The 22,625-nt window shown below is 36.8% G+C and overlaps 1 protein-coding gene and 1 long non-coding RNA gene across 2 annotated transcripts in view; both read left to right on the forward strand.

Annotated features, from left to right (window-relative positions):
* Window positions 1-4,850, forward strand: part of LOC136847750 (cell adhesion molecule Dscam2-like) — a 291,762-nt gene extending 286,912 nt beyond the window's left edge. The window contains 4 exon segments of the mRNA XM_067119627.1: window positions 473-636; window positions 1,516-1,725; window positions 1,927-2,218; window positions 3,736-4,850. Coding sequence (XP_066975728.1) covers window positions 473-636; window positions 1,516-1,725; window positions 1,927-2,218; window positions 3,736-4,057 — 988 coding nt within the window. The 3' untranslated portion in view covers window positions 4,058-4,850.
* Window positions 4,851-8,436: 3,586 nt separating this feature from the next.
* On the forward strand, window positions 8,437-22,221 carry LOC136847751 (uncharacterized). The gene is made up of 3 exons (XR_010855822.1): window positions 8,437-8,593; window positions 17,400-17,535; window positions 21,889-22,221. It is a non-coding gene; the product is annotated as an uncharacterized lncRNA (long non-coding RNA).
* Window positions 22,222-22,625: the final 404 nt, after the last annotated feature.

The raw sequence follows: 22,625 nt of genomic DNA on the forward strand, positions 1-22,625 counted from the left end.
GATTAAACAAGCAAATTATCATTTGTGATGTTTTTGATAACTTTTCACAAGAAATGGTACCTTATAATTGAGACTAAGGAGACTGAGAAAACATTTATTCATAGCCGACTATTGGAAGTAAAGTGTAGAGAGTTTTGTGAATATGTGAAATGTTATTTTAGAAAGACCTCAATTTTAGTGATGGCTAAGTATTGAAATATTTATATAAGTTCCTTAGATTATATTTCTGTATTGTACATTTTTGGATATATATTTAGATTAAACCTGATTGTTAGTAAAACTGATCACCAGAAAAGAACCTTTATCTGCTTTAAACTCAGTAGTTTTATCCAATTTTCTGCACCTGTCTTGCGATTCTGCCATTTCCTTCATTTCTGTTTTTGCCTGTTCCCTTTCTCTTCTGTGTCTCCATCTGTCGTTCTTTTTTTCTCTTTCCCTCCCTCCCTCTAAGTCCCTCTGGTGTACCACTTAGCGTGGGCAGTTCAGAGGCTACATTAGAGTATGGTCTGTCTCTACACGCTATGACTCCTCGGGACTGCCTCGACCATCCCGCTCACAGTGATCGCCACGCCCTCGAAGCCCCAGCCTACGGACATGCCTCACGCCAGAGATCCCAGTCCCACTACAAAGAAACAGGTAAACACTGACTGTTTCCCTGCCTCCTCCTTCTTCTTCTTCTTGCAGAAATCGATGTGAAGATTTACCCGCCATTTCTCGGCTTCCTTCTGCAGTCAACTGGCATAATTCATTATTACACAAAGAACCATAGTTTTCTTTTTTATATATTGTTTATACTGTACCTGAAGTCCTTTTTAAAATAAAAACTACCCCTCTCTTCTCTTTTCAAAATTAAAATAAAAATAAATAAGTAACATTTCTCTTGGAATGTTTACAAGGGTGTTTACAACTAAATCGTTAAAGTAAAATTTATGCTCTGATTATTTCCAAAAGAAGACATTGTTAAATTTTGTTTTCCTTCTTGAAATGTTAACAGCAAGAATAATGGTTCAACTTTTCTTAAAATCATATCCTTTTTGCTATGTCTATGGAAGAAAATAGTGCTTCATTTGTTTAATTTTTCTTAAGGTTTCCCTGTAAGGATATTTTTTCAAAGGTTTGCTGTATTTATTTACTAATTTCACCAACTTTAGAAGCAGTCACCATCTCTTTATATTTTTTTATAACAATGTGTCTCTTATCCTTAAACGTTTGATGTGTTATTTGATGAACCACAGTCCCTGGGAAAAAGCTAATAAATAGTAAGCTGTTGATAATGATTCAGTGTGAGACCTGAGTAACCTTAGGTCAGTAACTTCATTAACAATATTAAGGATTGGTTTAGACTGTTATGTATTGTTACTTCTTTTTGTTTATGTTGGCCTTATATCTTCACGGGGTCTTGCTGTATGGTAGCCCAGTTAAAAAAGTTACTCATCTGGAGAATTTATTTTTAGTCATTTAATTTGGGTATCTCAATTTAGCCAGGAACGTAAGCCTACTTTTTCATCCAAACAGAAATTGCATACATCAGCAACAATAGAGGGAGAGGGGGAGGAGGAGGTGGAGGAGAATATGCCAGTCGGCCCAAATCCATCTCTGGACCTCAGCCCACTCCTGCGCCCACACCAACCCCAGCCTCCGGGGCATCGGAACAAGGCGAATGGAATGATGAAAGCCGGAAGGACACCAGAAGTCGCCCTCATCGATCCCGAAGCCGCACAAGAGGTAAACCAGGAAGGAAGGTTTCTCTCCTTCGACTTTTGTCTTTCGTATTCATGTCATAAACTTCACGAATCTGTCTTAGTTTTGTTGTTATTCCGCTGGCGTTGGTGTCACCGTTCTCACTGGTATCGTTGTCTGTGTTCGTGGTTGATGTCGTAGATCTCATGGCTGTTTAGGGTGTTTTACAGCTAGATCTGTTCACAGCAGAGACAACACGGAGGGACTCGAGCACTGAAAGCAATGACGCATCTTCACCTGTGCAACAGCGACAGCACTATCAGCACCCCCAAATAACCACACCACATCACCACCAGCACCCACAGCAGCAACTTCCCCCGCAGCATCCGCAAGCACAGCAGCAGCAGCAACAGCAGCAGCAGCAGCAGCAGCAGCAACAACAGCAGCAGCAGCAGCAACCTCCACCGACAGTCGTAGCCATTCCCGTGGCAGCTGGAAGAGGTCGCCCCCACCCACTGCCGCCTGTTCGTCTTGCCAGGTAGTCTCAGGTAGTGGAGGCTGAGCTATGTAGGTGGACCGTGGCTGCTGGCACAGCTCGCACCATTTCCCTTCCATACCTTCCCTACAAACGCCTCTGTAGAGTAGATTAGAACTGCTTTTGAGCTGCCGAGTGTTTAATGATACTGTTATGATTTTATGCATGACGACACAGATATGAACGTTTTCGTTTCTTTTCGCAGTCAAGAAAGGTTTCGTCAGTAAAGTAAGCTGCCGTTGCTGTCCCCAGACTTACTTCTAAACGGTAGAAGTCATGTAAAGTTGGCTAATCCCCTTTCTTATTTAGACTTGACGAAGTCAGTTCAGGTTCAGTTTTGCTGCGACCAAGTTGCATTCATTTTGACAGTTCTCTGGGCTGGTTTAAGCAAGATGGAATTTAAATCTTATCAGTATCTTCTTTGGACTTACAGTAGGTATGCGAATACTTTATAATTGACGGCAATGGACTTACATAACGCAGTGCAATTTTTAATTAATTTCTTAAAAAATCTTTTTGCCAACTTTTCCAAAGACCGAAAAAGTTCTGAGTAAGTTCTGTCGAGAAAGTTGCTTGCTATAACTCCCTACCTTTCAGAACAGTGGCTGGGAATCTTTTCATTTTATTTGAAGTTTTGGACTGATTTCTTCATTTCCTATAAGAAGAAAAATTATGTGCATTTCTGTTTAGAAGGATTTTTGGATTTTTTATTAATCATCAACAAAATATGTCGAGATATGTCTTGGTATAAGATGCTACAGGCTTGTTCAGATAATTATGTCTAAATATGTGCTTGAGTTCGTAATAAAACTATTCTGTCTAACTTCTTTAAATGTGGATTGCTATTTCTGGTAACTTGTCTCTAAATCCAGCAAGTGTACATATAATGCTTTATACTACGATGAACGTTGTATACTGAAATAGGCTGTTTTGCATATTACACTTTAACGTACGACAGTTGACACTGAACTTTATATAAAGCTACAAAATATGTATATTTATCATTACCTTTTAAAAAGATTTATTCCTACTCTGTAAAAGTAAGAATAAACTTGAATATTTCATATTTTGAAATCTTTTAATCAAACCTACACAGTCTTTTCTAGTATACAGTAAGTCACTGTGCTGAAGTAGGCAGGTACAAGATAACTCTTACCTTTTGTTTTCTATATTACAAAAATTGTAGGATATTACTCCGTGTGCTTATTGAGGGAGGTGTAATCAGATTTGTGTAAGTTGCTGTTGTGAAGATTGCTGGTAATAATGTGTCCTTTGATAACCACATACCTCTTACGTCCACCCTGTAATTTTGTCTATACATTATTCACAAATCTAAACCTTAAGCTAATCGATTTCTGTCTTTTCAGCATCTTTCGTTGTCACTTTGTTAAAACATGGCAATGTTTGCTGTTGATTTACCAAATTATTGTAAACTTTCTTTCCTTTTAGTTATTAGAAATGTGAGAGAGGAAGAGAGGAGACAATATCCAAAATCCCGTTTTCCTTTGACTTCGTTACAGAAAACCCAGTGACTCGTCTTCGAGCGATTCTTCTCCTATGACACCCCCTCGACCTCTTCATCCTCCGTCTGCGTTCTCGGACTCCCGAGAGCTCTCGGAAGCCGAGTGCGACCGCGAGATCCATCCTGGGCAGGGTTTGAAGGGCGCCTCTGGCAAGGGCAGGGGCCACGCCGAAGGGAGAACCCCAGCAGCTGTTATCTCCGGCTCTGCTAGAAACGACGGAGACATCAAGGCTGAGCTCACCGTTCTGCTGCAGCAGTACCAACAGCAACACAAAATGCAGAAGCTGCCGGAAAAAAATCCCTATTCTATCAATGTATAATAAGTCGTTCGTATAGGATTCAAAACGAATTATGAGCTTGCGAAGCCCCATGTCTTTGACTCGCCATTCTTCCACTTTAGCCTCTCGAGGGTTGCCACAGTGATTATTCATTATGTTGCTGCTTGAATTTAAAAAAAAAAAAAGTGAAACTTGAAGACTTTCTAGAAAAAGTTAGAAACATTTAAAAACAGCTGTAACATTAAAGAACAAGTTATTCCCGATAACCATAAGCTGACAAACAAAAAGGTTGCTTCCTGTTGGGCCAAATATGGGCTTGTAATAGGACCTCCGAAAATTAATCTTGACATGATGCTGATGATGCTACTGATGCTAAAGAGGAAGAAGGAAGTTTCACACGGCATCCAAACTTCTTTTGGACATTCTTCCAAGAAGAGTTTTTTCGTAACAATGTGATGATGTTTGTTGTTTCCAAAGGCAAGTTGTCCTTTTTTTAAACTTGTCAAGTCTTTCAAACAATTTCATCCTTCTTTTCATCTCATTACATGATGTGTACCGCTTTTCAGTGTCGATAAAACTGGCTTTTCTACGTCAACTTAAGTGTTTCGGTATAAGGCCAAAATGTCATAATTGTGTATGTAACCGTTATTTATCATGTTATCCCGGAAATATAGAAGACGTGTATAGTGAAATTAAGTCCTTATTTCATTTTTTTAAACTGCTATCATTCTAAATAAACATATTTTTTGAGATGAAATTTACTTGTATTTTGTAGTACTATGACATTAACATTATTTTCATTCATAACACTTGTCAAAATAAAATGTACATAAAACTAGTGTCTATTTCCTAAAAATGTACGTCCCTCAAAGAATATTTTAAAACAGAAAATGCCTCAGAAATTGTATATCGACGAGAAATATACCAAACCAATTAAGAATGTCCTGTACAGTACCACTAGTCTTTAATAAGAAAATAAAAAAATAATCCTGCAGAAGAGCTCCGTACGCAGATATCGTTTATTATTAGCAGTATGTTAACTGAACATTACAGAAAAGGTTGCATGCAGTACAGGTAAAATACTTTGACAAATTAACAGATATAATGTAAGGAATTTGCCGCCATTTTTTTATGTTCTTACGTTTATCCCCGAGGGGCTAGTGCTAAACACGGCGCACCGCGGATCTCTTCTGTATAAAGACCAAATTAAGTAAGAACGTGTGATTTATCAAACACGTCAAAAAGTGTTGACGTTCCTTTCTAAAACTTAACATGTTCATGTAAATAGTAGGAGAGGGGCCGAATGTTTTTCTAACGTTGGTTATTACGACTGCAGACAAGTCTAATCAAGGTGTTGGTAATTTAGTTGTGAAGGGTTTTCTTGCCAAACCTTGAGTACTTGACTATCGCCGGTTAGTCACCGTTAAGCTGTCACCGACTAAGTAGTGTTCCGCCTGGGAAGAGTAAGTTTTTTTATTTACCGTAGGTTTAGTAAAATTCAGGTTACGGCAGACTTCATGGTGTGGGCTGGAACATAGCGGTTTTCTTGAGCAGCGTAGAAATGCAGATGGTAGGCTAATTTTTAATAGTAGGCTACTTCCATTCTTACCATACCATTTATTGCCTAGTTGTCCTTGTTTGGTTTTACCGTTCCTACTCGACCGTATTACCTGCCTTCAGTGAATTTTTAAATGATTGAGGATCCCACATTTATCTTAATGTCAAGCTATCTAGCCTATTGATGCTATGTAGGGACTCATCCTGACGCTACAAGTATCATTACTCCTTGGTCGAAAGATCGTAAAAGTTTATGTACGTTCATCATGCCCTTTAAAAAGCTCGATGCCCATTGCAGTCTGAAGGGATTGATTTGGAGCAATACTAAATAGCTTAGTGTCTTCATATTCATAGCCAGTTGTCGTAGATAAACAAGTTAGCTTTCTGGAGTCATTAACAATTGTGTTGGGGTGAAGTTGATTTTTACTGACCGGCTCCACTGGGACTACGTTAAAATGATTCACATGATCCCTTAGACAGTAGTAGACCCGTTGTCTTGCTATGCAGATTAAATTCGGCAATATTTTAATCATTCATGGCAGCAAGGACTGGGGAGATTTTTGACAGCAAGGTGGACCTTGGTTGAAAGGAGACTGGAGTCCCAGGGCTAAGAATCTCATGGAAGGATGAACATCTGGGGGTATAGATAGATGCTACAGTATTTGGCTGTACCTTTAATAGAGAATAAAACTAGCCACGTGGGTGCATGAATAATACTATTACATATGAAAGACTATAGATGAGTTGAACAGTCGATGCACACTATGCAATCAAAGTATCAGACTGTTAATAACTGAAATCTAAAAACCTAATTACGTATGTAGAACCTGAATAGATTTCTGAACAGATCAAAGTAACCCCTCCAAATATAAGGATTGGTTTAAGTGTGGTAATTAAATTGATAGGTTCTGTTCTCTTGCATGAATGCACTTTTTGGAGAAAAAGTTCAGAACTTGTAACAAGGACTACTTGCAAGGGGAGTTATGAAAAATGCTTGTCAATTAATATTGTAGGTTAGTGCGGTGGTGCTGAAGGTATACATAATATGCACAATGAATTATGCGAATAATTCCATTAGCCACAAAGTACCTAAGCTCGTAACAAGATAATACGGGTAGATGGGAAGTTTAACAGAAATTAGACACGTGAGAGTATTTAGAGAATACGGAGGGGAAAGTTTAACTTTAGTGTGGTATGTGTTGACTGCTATATCACCAGTTTGTTTCCAAAAAGTGTGAATGAAAGGTGATGAGAGAATACACAGCCTAGAATTTTTAATTGGTTAACCAATAATTTAGCGTGATATAAAGAATTCTAAAATAAGTTTCATCAATTCTGATTCTCACGAGACTACAGCTGAAGGGAAGGGTCAGTGAAGTGTGGGATAAGGGCAAATTGAACAGTAAGTAAAGTAGCTAAACGAAAAGTACATAATGTCGGAACTGTATTGAAATTTTAGTATCAAAGAAATTTTCTTAAATGCAGCAAAACAGTATTAAGTAAGACTAAGCTTCATAAGTATAAATACTAAGCTGCCAGGTAAACTAGTTGCAAAAATACTTTCAAGGACGAAAGTTTAGACAAAATCTGTCAAGCCTGTAATACATTCAAATATCTCATTTGAATGGATTACGTCAGTAGTTTTTTCTTTTAAAATTCCTAGATAGTGAAACTCGTGAAACGTAACTGCCAATTTGGAAAATAGTCTCAGAAAATATCCGAAACATAAACCACAAGAAGTCGTGTAAAACGTAAGATAAGCATCGCGTTTTGTAAAATGTTAGCAAACGGTTTCAAACCCTAGTACAGTAACGTGTAATATCGGGGCTCTTGAACATTCTCCTTTAATCTTAAGATAGCAGAGGTCTTGGAAAGCTAACTGCAGATTTTTAAAGTATTATCCCTGAACCAGCGAACTGGAAATAAGTTGTACAGGAATATAGAAAAAAAACGTGCACTGTAGCACAGAATTGGCAACGAAGCTACACATTTTATGAAAAAGCTTGAACGTTTTTGTCATGCTATAAAACTGAGTTACACGGATTCGTTTGTGTATTACCATAGGTCCTTAGCTTGGCAGTTTTTCCTAATATGCACAAGTACATAGTTCACTTCATAATTTGTATCGAAAATGTTATAAATTTAGAAAATAGCCTAGAATTCCTGCCGTAAACACTTGACAAAGTTTGTGTTCTGAAGTCAAGGACATTCTGTATTGTAAAAGGCAAAGATGAGCCAGGTAGTGAATATTTTCTTCCGCAAATGTATTTACAGTACTCAAAATTTCCCATTTAAGCATTTACTGCGCTTGATTCCTAAACTACCTAACGCTACAACATTTAACTCTTAAGTTTTACTGGTTAAATTTTACTGATGTCAGCAGTGATTAATATTTAATTTACCAGTTTTTCCTAATAAGGGTTAGCACGGTATTCATTTTATTCTCAGTACAGGTACTTTTGATCATGGGTTGGTAGACTGCTAAACTAAATTGTTCATTCTGTGATGTAAAAAAAAAAAAAACATAACCAAAATAAAACTCGTTTAAAACTGACTCCTCAAAGAAATTTTAAGGAAACTGTGAACATTTAAGAATGAAAATCTCTAATTTACAGGTAGATGACAACGAAAATTTTTTAAGATGCGATCTCCGTAGAGCACATGTACCCGGGGTTTGTTGGGGAGCCAGACTTAACCATGCGCCAAAGCATTTACCTACTGTTTTTGATATTCGAAACTGGTAATGGTTAAACATTCATCGCTTTTCAGATATAGGAAACATAAAGAAACATGTGTAGTCAATGTAAAAATAACTGAATAACTTGCAGGAACCAAGGAGTAGTTCGTGTAAACAAATTGAGGCGCTTTTGTAGGGATTATCCTCAACCATGTTCCCAGGTCTATTGTCTGATTTGAGGCCCCGCTGCTACTACTACTATTACTACGCTAAGAGCCGAAGAGTATCATTTGGGTAGTAGCCCAACTGAAGAGTAACTTGACTAACTTCACTTATTAATTAGGGTAAGTCAACCGGAAATAAGCATTTAGGAACGGTAGCATTAGTCTGCTGTAACAATTGTCGAAAAGAACGTAGAACGAGCGCATAGGGGAAATAGAATTGCTCTGTTTAATAGAGTCGTGCTTTGCCAAGCGCTAAACCTCTTAACCGATTTTTGTGATGAATATGTACGGCTAGGGTACAGATTTAGTAAGGTGCTGCTCTTCAGCAGTTCACTAGAGGATGGACTACCCTAACTTCCAACGGGTAGGCTACAGAGTGTAGCCTATTTCGAAAACAGCCTGTGCCAAGCTTAAACTATTTAGATGGCTGTAGCTAAGTAATAGTAAAGATGATCAGATTTAGGTGTCCTGAATGAAATGTCACCTGCTAGAGTTGTCATGGTTGTGGAAGAAGCAGACAAGTGGTCGAGTTGTTTTTTATATCCCATGGTTTACAAGAAAAGGCTTTTCTAAGTATTCGTTCCGCACGGACTGAATGAAACCGGTCCGCGAATACGAGTGATATTGGGGAGCCATGTGTTCAAGAATTGATTGGCTAAGGAAATCTATCATAAAAGGAACCTTACTAACCTAACGTACCCAACCTAACCTAACCTAGTAGGCCGTGTTTACTTAGGCGGGGGCCCCGCGGAAGGAAACTCCACTTTTGATATTTCTGTAAGGGTTTTTCGTCTGTGTAATGCCGTGTACAGTAAAATCTGATCGCCTTCTCACCCCTGTGGTCTGCCCTACTGATAACCCCACTTTCCCTAGGGGTCCCCTAAATTGTAGGATAGTAACAAGCAGGGGAGCAAATCACCCTGTCCCAGATGTATATATACCCCACCCATAACCCGCTTTCCTTAGGGGTCCCCTAAATTGTAGAATAGTAACAAGCAGGGGAGCAAACCACCCTGTCCCAGATATATATACCCCACCCATAACCCCACTTTCCCATCAGGTCCCCTAGCTTGTTGGATGAAGTTCTGTGGTTAATTACAGTTGTGCGACAAAAATTGAAGGTAAATCCATAATTAGCAACCAAAAACCTGTAGAAAAAGTTAAATTTTTAGAAATTCACTGTTTACCAAAAATTCCCTTATAATGCTGTGCATGCACAATTGCAAAAATACAATCAGTTCTGAGATTAATTACAGGGTAATTACAGTCTAGCAACAAAAAATAACAGTAAATTCTTAATAAGCAAACAAAATGCTATAGAAAAAGTCAGTTTCCAAGGTAATACCCGACTTGGAGCTAATATTTAGTCCTACCAAAATGAATTATGCCTGTGTGAATACTCTTGAAAGCAGTCCAGTGTTCCATCATCCTCCATTAGCAAGCAAGTCACCTTTGATCACTAGTTTTGGTAAATTAGTATTTTGCCTGAATTATTTGTAGAAATCCTGTTGTTTTGAATGATTCTGGTTTTTTAATTTATTCAGGAGTCCTTATGATTCTCTATTTAGGTATTCCCCTTCTTTTGCCTTCCAAGAATTGGTAAAATACTGGTAGGTATGTATTTAGGTATTCCCCTTCTTTTGCCTTCCAAGATTGCTAAAATAATGGTAGATATGTATTTAGTTGTTCCCCTTCTTTTGCTTTCCAAGATTTTGTAAAATACTGGTAGGCTGTATTTAGTTATTCCCCCTCTTATCCCTTCCAAGATTTGGTAAAGTACTGGTAGGTATGAACTTAGTTAGCCTATTCCCCCTCTTATCCCTTCCAAGATTTGGCAAAGTACTGGTAGGTATGAATTTAGTTAGACTATTCCCCTCTTATCCCATCCAAGACTTGGTAAAATACTGGTAGGTATTTATTCAGTTATTCCCTTCTTTTGCCTTCCAAGAGTTGGCAAAGTACTGGTAGGTATATATTTAGTTATTCCCCCTCGTATCCCTTCCAAGATTTGTTAAAGTACTGGTAGGTATTTATTTAGTTGTTCCCCTTATTTTGCCTTCCAAGATTTGGTAAAACACTGGTAGACTATATTTAGTTATTCCCCCCCTATCCCTTCCAAGATTTGGTAAAGTATTGGTTGGTGTAAAATTGGTTAGTCTATTCCCCCTCTTATCCCTTCCAAGATTTGGTAAAGTACTGGTAGGTATGAATTTAGTTAGCCTATTCCCCCATGTATCCCTTCCAAGATTTGGTAAAAAATAATTTAGTTATTCCCTTCTTTTTGCCTTCCAAGGTATTTATTTAGTTATTTCCCTTCTTGTGCCTTTCAAGATATGTTAAAATACTGGTAGGTATGTATTTGGCTGTTCTCCTTTTTTCGCCTTCGAAGATTTGGTAAAATACTGGTAGTTATGTATTTAGCTATTCCCCATCTTTGCCCTCCAAGATGTGGTAAAGTGCTGGTAGATATGTATTTAGTTATTCCCACTTTAGTGCCTTCCAAGATTTGGTAAAATACTGGTAGGTATGTATATAGTTAAACCCCTTCTTGTGCCTTCCAAGATTTGGTAAAATGCTGGTTGGCATGTATTTAGTTATTCCCCCTCTTTTGCCTTTGAAGATTTGGTCAAATACTGGGAATTATGTATTTAGTGGTTATTCCCCTTCTTGTGCCTTCCAAGATTTGGTAAAATACTGTTAGATATATTTAGATATAGCCTACCCCTTTTGTGCCTTCCAAGATTTGGTAAAATACTGGTAGGTATGTATTTAGTTATTCCCCTTCTATTGCCTTCCATGATTTGCTAAAATACTGGTAGGTATGTAGGTATTTAGTTAATCGACCCTTGTGCCTTCAAGATTTGGTAAAAGTTAAACCCCTCTTGGACCTTCCAAGATTTGATAAAATACTGGTAGGTATATTTTAGTTATAACCCTTCTTGTGCTTTCCAAGATTTGGTAAGATACTGGTAGTTATGTGTTTACTTTTCCCCCCTCCTTCCAAGATTTGTTACAATACTGTTAGGTATGTATTTAGTTATTCCTCTTCTTGTGCCTTCCATGATTTGGTAAAATACTGGTAGGTATATCTTTAGTTATTCTCCTTGTGCTCTTCAAGATTTGAGTAGTTTGCAGAAGGACGGGATGAGGGTCTAACATACTTCCGAATGGGAGCATTGTCCATTGATTCTAATGTCTAGTGTTACTTGAGGGGGTCCAGTGGGGTTGAAGCCCCCTTTGCCAGGTCAGGGCACAGTGCCCTAAATGAGGTTAGGAAGGTAAGGTCTAGTTAGGTCAAGACACAGCATTCTAGGAAAGGTTAGGTTTGACGAGTTCCCGTGGTAGATATATGTATAGGTATTCTCCCTCTTGTGCCTTCCCATATTTAGTTGGTCTGTGGGTATATATCAAAAATGTAAAAAATGAATAAAGGATAAAAATTTAACAAACTGAAGTTTACATCATAGTCTAACCTAACCTTCCCATCCCTAACATAACCTTAGGTGCTGCAGTCCTTAATCTGACCATGATCACAGTAAACTTTACAGCCATCTTAGAATACATACTAGTGATTATCAGTCTGCCAATTTGTTGATGATAATTTGAGAAGGTAATGGCATAAGAAAAAACTTAATTTCTTCTCTCAGATACTTTTACATTATTGGGAGAGGATGTTATTTATTAAATTTAACCGGTCATACCCTAATTACAGTATATAGCTGTGTTAGCCAGTTTTGCAAATTTCTCATTTTAAGTATGAAGTGAAAACTTGATCACTGCTATTATCTTAGGTTGCCTATTTGCATGTGTGATAAAGTGGTAAGTGCCATCTTTAAGGTGCAGTATAATGGTTAGTGTGTGCAATTGTACAATCACAAGATAGATAACTGGCAGTAGTGATTTCAGTGGTAAATCTAACCATCTGTATCCAAACCTTGGGTGATATACCTTACCTGGGGAGGAGGCTTTTCCCCTTTTTGTCCCCCTTACTTAACTTAGCCTAACTAGGGTGGCTGTTCCTACCAGGGGCATATATTAGGCATCTTTGTAATCCAGAATAGTTGTAGATAATGAAGTAATTGCAGTGTGAGATTTTACAAGAGGATTGCTGATTGGTTCTACTTTTCTTGGGGTGTAGGATCTATTCTAAGATTGTGGTAGAATTGAGAGGCAAAGGTTTTAGGATTTAACATATTTTGGGAGATTGGAAACAAAGCCCTTTTCATTTTGCAGATGTTTAGAGAATTTGTGCTCGTGCATTACCTGGTTGCTGATAGCTCATTGCCTTCATTCTAGCACAAGGTATTATCTTATTTTGTGAAACTAGTACACCCTCTAAACAGATTCTTATGGGTATATTTGGGTGTGAGGATCATACTGGTGAGCAGTAGTCTGTAACTGTTCTAATCTGCCTCTTATAATGTTCTTGGTATCCATGCTAATTGCCTAAGACAGGTTGCAGTGATTAAGGGCAGAGTTGACCGAGAACACATTCATACTTAATTTAAATTGTTGAGATGTCATTTCCATCTGGATCAACATAATTACCGTACGTGGACATAGCAGTATTTCTTAATTTTTAGCTAATTGTATTTGCTTGAGTGTGTCATTATAAAGGTTTTTTTTGCCCAAGGATAGATTAGACAGCATTAGTCCTGCAACAGAAGTCTTCACTCCTGCTTGTATTCAAGACCATTGTTACCCATGGCCAGTCTTTTGTGTATCTTATGGACTTTCCAAGTTCCTATAAGCATGTCAGATATTGGTTTTTAATCAAGTCCAGTTCCACACATGGTGTTAGTCTGTACAAGGTGTCATTGAGTCCACGCAAGGCATTGTCTCACTTAGTTGTCTGCGAGTCTGCACGAGGTTCTACAAGTTTGTTCGTCTGCAGGGACCAACCGAACAGTCCTGTTGTCCACTCTCCAGGGCAGTTGGGTGTAGTTTCTGGATATGTAGGATATTTCATTTCATGTCCACATACAGACCCTGAAAGATATCTCGGACCTGTCCTACGAGGCAGGGTCTTCAAGTGCGAGAATTTAGGCTTCGATATATATGGCATAAGACTTAATTCCTTCTCGATCCTCGCTCACTCATAGACTGCGGTATGCCTTTAGACAAGATCACAGTCCTTACTTTTTACATCAACTCTCGCCACCAAGCAACAAGAGGGTTTTTCTATGGATGATGAGAATGGTTTTTATGGTCCTACTAGAATTTCTGGTGGTTGAACTGAGCCGTCAGAAACTCACTCTTACTCTCAAGTGGACCTTGAATCCCCTGAACTGTTGGGATATGTGCCATTGTGGGGCAGGCCAATCTTGACTGTCTGCATCCTTAAAGGAATTTTCTAGCCTGGGCAACAGACTCCTCTCTGCAAGATCGTTTCAACCTGGACCTCCAAGCTCTTCCACTGTTTGACATGGTCAAGGAAGGGCTGGACAAGTTTTCAGGTTCATCGCAACATAACAATGACACTTTCAGCCCTGTTCTGGACCACGAATATTGGTTCCTGAACCAGATATGGTTGTTGGTGGACTCTTCATGACCCCTTCCACAATCCATTTCTACTCAGACAACCTCACTTCAAAAGATACCACTAAAGGGTGGACGACTCTTTTCTTGGACAGATTTAGACTGTCCACGAGCTTGCTTGGAAGAAGTGAACTTTTCAAGCGACTGTGGAGACTGTTGCAAGATGCAGACGGCAGTCTTCTTGCCAAGTTCTCCAATCTAAGTAGACAGTCTTCCATCGATGGTGTAACAGCTATAACATTTCGTCTGCGAATTCCTCTTTAGCTCTGATAATGGAACTCCTCCTACATCTGAGGACCGCCAAGGGGGCTCTCTTCTTCCACCTTCAAGGGGCATAAAGCAATGCTAGGCTTAGTGTGTAAACACAAAGGTCTAGTTTTATCTTCTAACCAAGATCTTAGCTACCCAGGAAGTCTTTCAAGACTTCCAAGGCAGAGAGGAGTCTACTCCGTATATTAGAATTTGGACATACCTTTTGAGTAGTTAACAGGCCCCTCTGTTGAGCCTTTCCGTCCCACAGCAATTAATGTAACTAGAAAACTCTGTTCCTTGTAGCCCTAGCAAATGCTAATTGAGTTAGTGAGCTTCAGACTATAGACAAGTAAGCAGATTCTGCTCTGGGAGACACAGTCTGTGAACAAGATCTGTGCTTCCTCCCTTAAGTGATTGTTGGATGTCCCTGGCTCTGGGAGAATGAGCGAAATGTCTAGTTTGAGCTTTCAGGTGCTACCTGAAAAAGCTTTTAATCAGAAGGCCATCCATCCTTAGAGTGTCCAGACAAGATCCTGTCTTGCCCTCGGTTTATGAATGCATTGTCCTTCATCTTCAGTGAACTATGTTGTATGAGATGCATGCTCAGTTTTGAGACACTCTCAGTTTCAGGAGAATGATTTGCCTACCTGTTAAAGGAAAGCTAAGAAGCTAGAATTGCCTCTACCTCATTAGTTTTCAGGTACTGTGTGCCCCTGATGTCCAGTCTGCAATTGACCCTCTGGAAGTGTAATCAATCTTCACTTCTCACTTTTCGAAGGAATTAAAACAGCATTAGGTTCTTGCAGTACCTTGCAATCATTATTAGTAAACTGGCATGGCATTGCAGACGGAAGCATAGGATTTTCTCCTATCTGTTCACCTTGTTGTAAGGTGTTGAGATTTGTGAGAGCCAGGGGTACAATATACCTAAAGCACCCAGCAGTGTCAGTGAATGGGTCATGGTCTTTATTTCAGTGCAAATGACAGTCTTGTCTGGTTGTGTTTATATCGGTGCTGTGCCCAAGGCAAGGGCACTTATTAGTTTTGCTAGCCATTGGATAACTCCCTGAGCTGTATAACTTCCACTGATGCTTTGCTAGCCATCAGAGTACTCCTTGGCTACAACTCCCACTTTAGTAGCAGACACTCCTGGTTATACCGCCACATCGCTACAGGTGAAGTTGAGCACCAACCTCAGGCAGTTTTCAACTGCAGACTCTCTTAACTTATAAGGAACAACAAGCATTGTTTTCATTGCTAGGAACTTTTTCTATTTCAAGTTCATTACATGTCTTAATGTTTTGGAGTAGAGTATGTCCATGTATCTCACCTCCTGTCAATGTGGGAATCAGCTGTGCAATTACTTGGTAAGTTACTTATATAAAAATGGACATTTTTATAATAAAATAGTTTTATATATACTAACCAAGTAACTACATGATTGGAGCCCTCCCTCTGATGGACATATGGCATAAGCAGACTGAGGTTGTCTGCTAAGTCGTTCCTGGTATTCCTGTGAGTGGGCAGGACCAGTCATCTTCACTAAACTTAGAAGCATTACCTGCAAATTTTTTAATTTAAGCTGCAGTGTAAGAGGAAACTATAGCTATGTAATTACTTGGTAAGTATATATAAAACTTTAGTTTTATTATAAAATGTCATTTTTCATAACTAACAAATCTGCAGTCTTAACATATACTAGCTAGCCCCTCATATTTTACCTGGGCCAGAGAAAACTAACGCTGTCTTTCAGAGATGGGTTGTAGGAGGTCGGCTCCTGCTCCTTCCTACCACCATCTTACCCATCTCCTAATACTTACTGTATTTAAAATTATGAATAATTTTTAATTCTTTGGATTATATGAACTATTTTTAGTGCCTTTTCATAGCATATCCAGGGTTTGGCGAGCCTGAATGTAGGTAATTGAGGGGCTACTATACTTGACTTGTGAACAGCAAAATATCCTGTTAAAGACAAGTTTTTCAGTGTAGATTCAGGCATTAGAAAAGAAAAATTATTTAAGAACGCAGAATTGGGAGAAGTGTGGTAGGAAGATCAAAAATGTTTTCTGTGGTTCAAGTGAATTGGTGTTTTGGGCACTGGAGGAAAAGCAAATAGTTAATTGTTAGATAATACAAGAGGTAGAATGCTGACAAGTGTGAAAGCACAGGTCATCATGGAGAAACACAGGTGATAACTGATGAGATGGAAATTCAGACAAAGTTCTTAAGATTGAGAGAATAGAGGGGAGTTTTTGTTTTTGAGCTTGTAAAGTGAAAACTTTACATTAAATTGAGGATAATGGAAAATGGAAAGGTTTACAGATGTGGTACAGTCAAGCTTGAAGAAACCTTGGTTTGTGTAAAGGCCTATCACTTAACTAAAAGTTAATTCAGCTAATACCCAAGTACAGCAATAGGATATTATTGCTTGTTCAGCATGCCATCTGTTTTTTGTAATTCTGTGGATTGTATTACTCACTTTTTGAGTCAGAGAGTCCTGCATGGCCCTTAAGTAGCTAGTGGTATTCTTCAAAGCAAGTCTATTCACGGCTGTCTTGCACATGCGCACCCAAGGATGTCCTGATCATATGATGATGTGGGTTTGTATGTTAGGAAAAATATAAATTTCTCTTTAAATTGATATTTTTTCATGTTTACAATATGGAAACTAATGCTTGATAATATGCAATTAATGTTGTCAGTCCCATTCACTTCATATTACGTTAAGACTGTTGAGTAACTGTTTATGTGGTTGTTCTGTCTAAGCAAGCAGTATGCAACTTTTTTGTATAAATCTGGTAATAAAAAGTTAATAAGCACTTAACCAATTAACACAGTAATTTATTTAGGATCACATGGAATTTTGATTTGGTTGAGGGGGGGGAAAAACTAGTAAATTCTGTTTGGATTAATAACTTCAAAAGTTAATATGTATAATTTCCAGTTTGCTGTGCCAAATTGTGTATCTGTAGCATTGTTGATTAACAAAAAGATACATGTGAAACACTAGTATTAGAGGTATGATTATTTCAGTAGTTACTGCCCGTGGTGAGGAGTACCATTTACAGGTACATTTATGTTGACTTACTGGCATATGCTGTCAGTTTTTACTAGAAAAATTTTGCTCCAACAGATGTTCCGTCTTGGTGGGCCCAGAATGGATCCAGCAGAGGAGAAAAGAAAAGCAATGGAAGAGGACCGTTTGGCAAGATTGGTAGTTTATTCAAATGTAGCTACCTTTGTAGCTACTGTTGCTCTAATACGTGCTGGTATGTAATCCCTTGAATATCCGATAGTCATTTTCCATGAATTAATGTAGGTGAAAACATTGCTCATTAAGCAGTATTTTAATTAGCTTAATTTTCAGATATTACAAAGTAGCTGTTTGTTAACAAATCTTTACTTGTAAACTATGCCTGTTTCCTTGGAAGAAGTTAGATTGCACTTTATAGTAATAGTCTAACCAAACCAATCTTTGAAATTTTAAATGCTAATTGGATTTAAAACCAGTTACAGTACAGTATTTGTATTAGCTGTCAAGATAGGTACAGTATTCAGTACCAGGAGAAATCTATTTGCATGTCTCAGTTCATTGCTTATTTTATTTTATGGTTCATATTAGGTATTGCTGAGTTTGCATTTTTGATGCTGCTATTCATTATTTCCAGGGTTTTTTCTTGGGATATGTAATTATATAGAGTACAGCTCGGTGGGACCTGAACTTCTAAAACTGAGGGATGTTCAGTCTGCTAGCATCAGAATATTTTTAATTGGTGTGGACCACTAGGCTAGCAAAGACTATAACCTTACAAAGTTGCTGTACTAGACCAAAAGTAGCCTGACATTTAAATTAATTTTAAATTAGTTTGTTTTAGACCCCTAGCATAAAAGGTAGAGCTTCAAATTGCCAAACACTGCCTTTACTAAATTCCCTGATCAACAAGCTAACAGTCCTATCCTAGGCAGTGAGAGAACTATAACTTTTAGAAGTCTGCTTCTCAAATTGAATTTTTTGAGGGACTTGTAATTCAATCTTGCTAGGATTTGAGATGTATTTATGGTTGTAGACATGGCCAGCAATAGGTAATGAGGATGCTACATGGTTTGGGGCATCCTTGGTCAGAGTACTCAGAGAGTAAGTTTCACTGTTGAAGTTATACATTTTTGCTAGATGATCTCATAGTTCCCAGTGCTTGGCTTTTGGCCTAGATTTTATACAGTATTACATTACATCATACATATGTCAGGTACCAAAACATAATTTTGCAGACATCATAATTTGATGTTCAGTGTGTAAGATCCTTAATTGTAGTATATTAATTTTCTTGTAATACCAGCCTTGTCAGGGTCTATGGAAGATTCGCTGCCTTTATGGGCCATGCAAATTTGCAAAGCAGTAATTTTTTTTATCATTCCGTATAACCATATCTTTCATTCTACGTTAATAATTTTGATGTCATCATAAAGCTCAAGAGTTGTACTTGTATCATATGATGAAAAAGCCTCACGCCTAAAATAAAGCTTCCGTGTCACCAGTTAAAGTTAGTCATGATAGAACTTTTTTTATTACTGTACCTATAATTCGCCAAAAATAAGTGAAAATTGCCAATAGCTGAAGATCGCTGATTTTCAGTTAGCACCTCGTGTTATTTATGTACTGGCGCCAATACACGATTATCAGCCCTGATAAGAGGATATCGGCACCGAAAATCACTGATTTTCATAGCTAGACAAGCACCAAAAATTGGGATCGCTGATAACCGAGCCCACCAATAACCAGGGACTGCCTGTATACAGACAGTCCCTGGTTATCGGCAATCCGGTTTCACGGGGTTTGTCTAGCGACAAAAATTGGCAATTTTTGTCACCGAAAATCCCTGATTTCCACTTACTGGTGCCAATAATTGGGTATTGGCGCTGATACATACCTAACAGAGGTACCAATAACTGAAAATTGGCAATTTTCGGTGCTTTTCAGCACTAATAAGTGCCAAAAATTGCCAATTTTTGGGTATCAGCGATTTTTGGTTGTCACGCTGTCAGAACGAACCCCCTACCGATAAACCGGGACTGCCTGTATGTATATATATATATATATATATATATATATATATATATATATATATATATATATATATATATATATATATATATATATATATATATATATATATATATATATATATATATAGTATACATATATATATATATATATATATATATATATATATATATATATATATATATATATATATATATATATATATAGTATACATATATATACAGTAAACCCCCGTATTCTCGGTCTCACAATTTATGGACTTCTATTAGCGGGTTTCTCTATGGAACATTCCCAGTATTTTTCACTGAGAAATATTCACTAAGTACTGTATTTTCATCTCATTTTCATGACTAAATGCACTTTTTGTGATAAAACTATTAAAATACTCAGGTACCCAGGTAGTACTCGAGTTATGATAATTCGCCATACGGTAATTCGATTTTGCAGTGGGATAAGCAGCTAATACCGATACAACAATATTTATAAAATATTTTTAGATTTCACACGGGCACAGGCAGCGAGAGAGACCAAATTACAATCGACCGACTTCTTTTCCTCCATCTCTTTATCCCATCTCCTAGTTGTAAAAGTAAGAGAGAACGATAAAAGTTTCGTTAGTAACTTTCCACTCTTGCGCAAATGTATACAGCCACAAACAACTGAACACAGCCACAAACAACTGAATGATAAACTGTTGTTTTGCTTATCACTGAAGCTGTTTTGCTGGTATTTCAACCATCGCTCAGTAGTAAACAAGTATTGTAGTTTTAGTACAAATGACGTTAAGTAGAATACAATTGATATATTTTTACATTATACCCTTATTCGGTATGGATAAAAAATCAGCAAGGAAATATACTGTTAAATTCAAGCTGCAAGTTGTAGCTGAAGCTGAGAAAACACTGTTCAAGCTGCTTATGACCATAAGTTATCATGCATCAGCAACATGGATGAAACTCGACTGTAATTAAAATTGGAGAGAAAGTATTTTAATCAAAACTACTGGGCATGAAAGAACACATATTATTGCTATTTTCACGCTGATAAATGATAAATAGATAAAGCTCGTATTATGATGAAATCAAGTGAAAAAAGCAAACGGAATCTTGATTTTTTTAACACAAAACAAACGCTCCCAAACGACCGTCATCTGTTAACAAAAACTATAGCTAAATTAATTTCACAACCAGACATATTTGTTATATTTTGACTCAAAAACACTTCGTATAACGAAAAATAACCTTGCCCCATATTAATAAAGTATCTAGAGGTTCATTTACGCTAACTGGAAGCAAGAGCAGTGCTCTGAACTGAGTTAAATAATGCAAAATAAACTTACCTTGTAATCGATTTCCAAACCAAAACATTGATCGCTATGATCGCAATTTATAATACAAAAGCAATATAAGAATCTATACAATATTATTGGATACAATGAATTACAGCATAACATTTTAAAAGAGCCGTGGAAAAGAGGCATATTCGTTATGATGATGTTTGTATAATATGATATATGAATATAGAGTATATTTTATAGTGTAGGCTAGGCTACCATATATATGTATATATGGTACTGAATATCCTAGTGTAGGCTGGGCTATATTCGAGATATGTTTTTTCCAACAAACGATGAGTTTTTTGGAACCTAACCGCATCGGAAGTAGGATAATACCTGTATAAGCATTTTTAGTTTTTTTTTGTACCTGTATAAGGATTTTTAGTTTTTTTGTACCTGTATAAGCATTTTTAGTTTTTTTTTGTGTGTGTTTGAAGTATCAAAGTAGGCAGTTCTAAGTGTTTTCAGAAGGGTTCTAAGTATTCACGGATTTTAGACATTCTTGGCGGGTTGTGGTATGCATCCCCTGCAAATATTGGTTGTTTACTGTGTGTGTGTATATATATATATATATATATATATATATATATATATATATATATATATATATATATATATATATATATATATATATATATATATATATATATATGTGTGTGTATATGTATATATATACAGTATATTTATATTTATATATATATATATATATATATATATATATATATATATATATATATATATATATATATATATATATATATATATGTATATATATATATATATAATTTTGAATCTCAGTGCTCCAGTGGATCAATTGCATTTTCTTATTTTGTAGTAGTTCATGATTCCAGATCATTACATACAGTACTTTATAGGCTCTACATAAAAATATATTTTATTTATTGGTACTGGGTAAACTTAAGTTGTATGTTGAATTTGTACAACATTTTTGTATTAATAGAATTATTCAGTTGAGTTGCAGTATTCTCAAGTTAGCTATGTTCTCTATTATCTTGTTTTTCAGGCTTTAAGAAATCGTCCTAGGCATAATTTTTTTTCGAAAGTGCTCTTTAATTATTTTAGAGAATACTATTAGGCTACCTTTTATCTGAGAATATCATTTTTATCTGATGAAGGTACTTGAGTGATTCAAGATACCTGTGTGTAATGTAAGTACAATGCTAAGTTTTGTAGAAGTTTTTTAATTGTCTATATTTTTTTCAGCACCGTATGTATTGGAAAGATTCTTCTAATGCTGCTCTTCATAGTATAAGTCTTTTGTGCCATCTTCCAAGATTTTTATTAATGTAATACTGAAAGACAAATATCAATGTTTTAACATTAGGAATTTTTTTTAAATATGTAAGTTATTGTTGCTCTTATGTATTGCCTTGAACTTGCAGAAATGAAATTGTAGTGCTGTGCTGTGTTTTTTGGCTTTGAGAGATCACAAGACTTATATTTAGCCATGTAAAATGTTTTTGAGTATTTGCATTTTAGAAAAGAATTTGTTCATTGTTTTTATGCAAGATGTGTAAAATAGATAAGATATCTTGATGGATGGTCTATAATTAACCCTTTCTGTTCAATTAGCACTGTAGATATGGTGTATAACGGGATGAAAAGATATGAATTTGTTGTACATATATTTATGTTACAAGGAATCATAGTTATTTTTGGAAATTATTATATCTGTAGATTTGGAAGTTTGAGAGTTAAGGTGTAAATTGTAGTTTTTTGTGTAGTGTTTCAACTTGACAACTTATATTTTTGAAGTTTGATTCTTCACCACATGTATGCAAGTGTACATATATAGAAGTCAACCCATATTTGGTACTATTGGGTTTTCTGCAGCTCACTGCTTGCAGCATAATATTCTGTTGCTGTGTTCTGATTCAGGTGTTTTTAAGATTTTCTTCTGCCTATTAAGTTATGACTTTCTGCTTAAATTTTTGGGGGTA

Source organism: Macrobrachium rosenbergii, chromosome 17, assembly GCF_040412425.1.
Source record: "Macrobrachium rosenbergii isolate ZJJX-2024 chromosome 17, ASM4041242v1, whole genome shotgun sequence".
Classification (NCBI taxonomy): Eukaryota; Metazoa; Arthropoda; class Malacostraca; order Decapoda; family Palaemonidae; genus Macrobrachium; species Macrobrachium rosenbergii.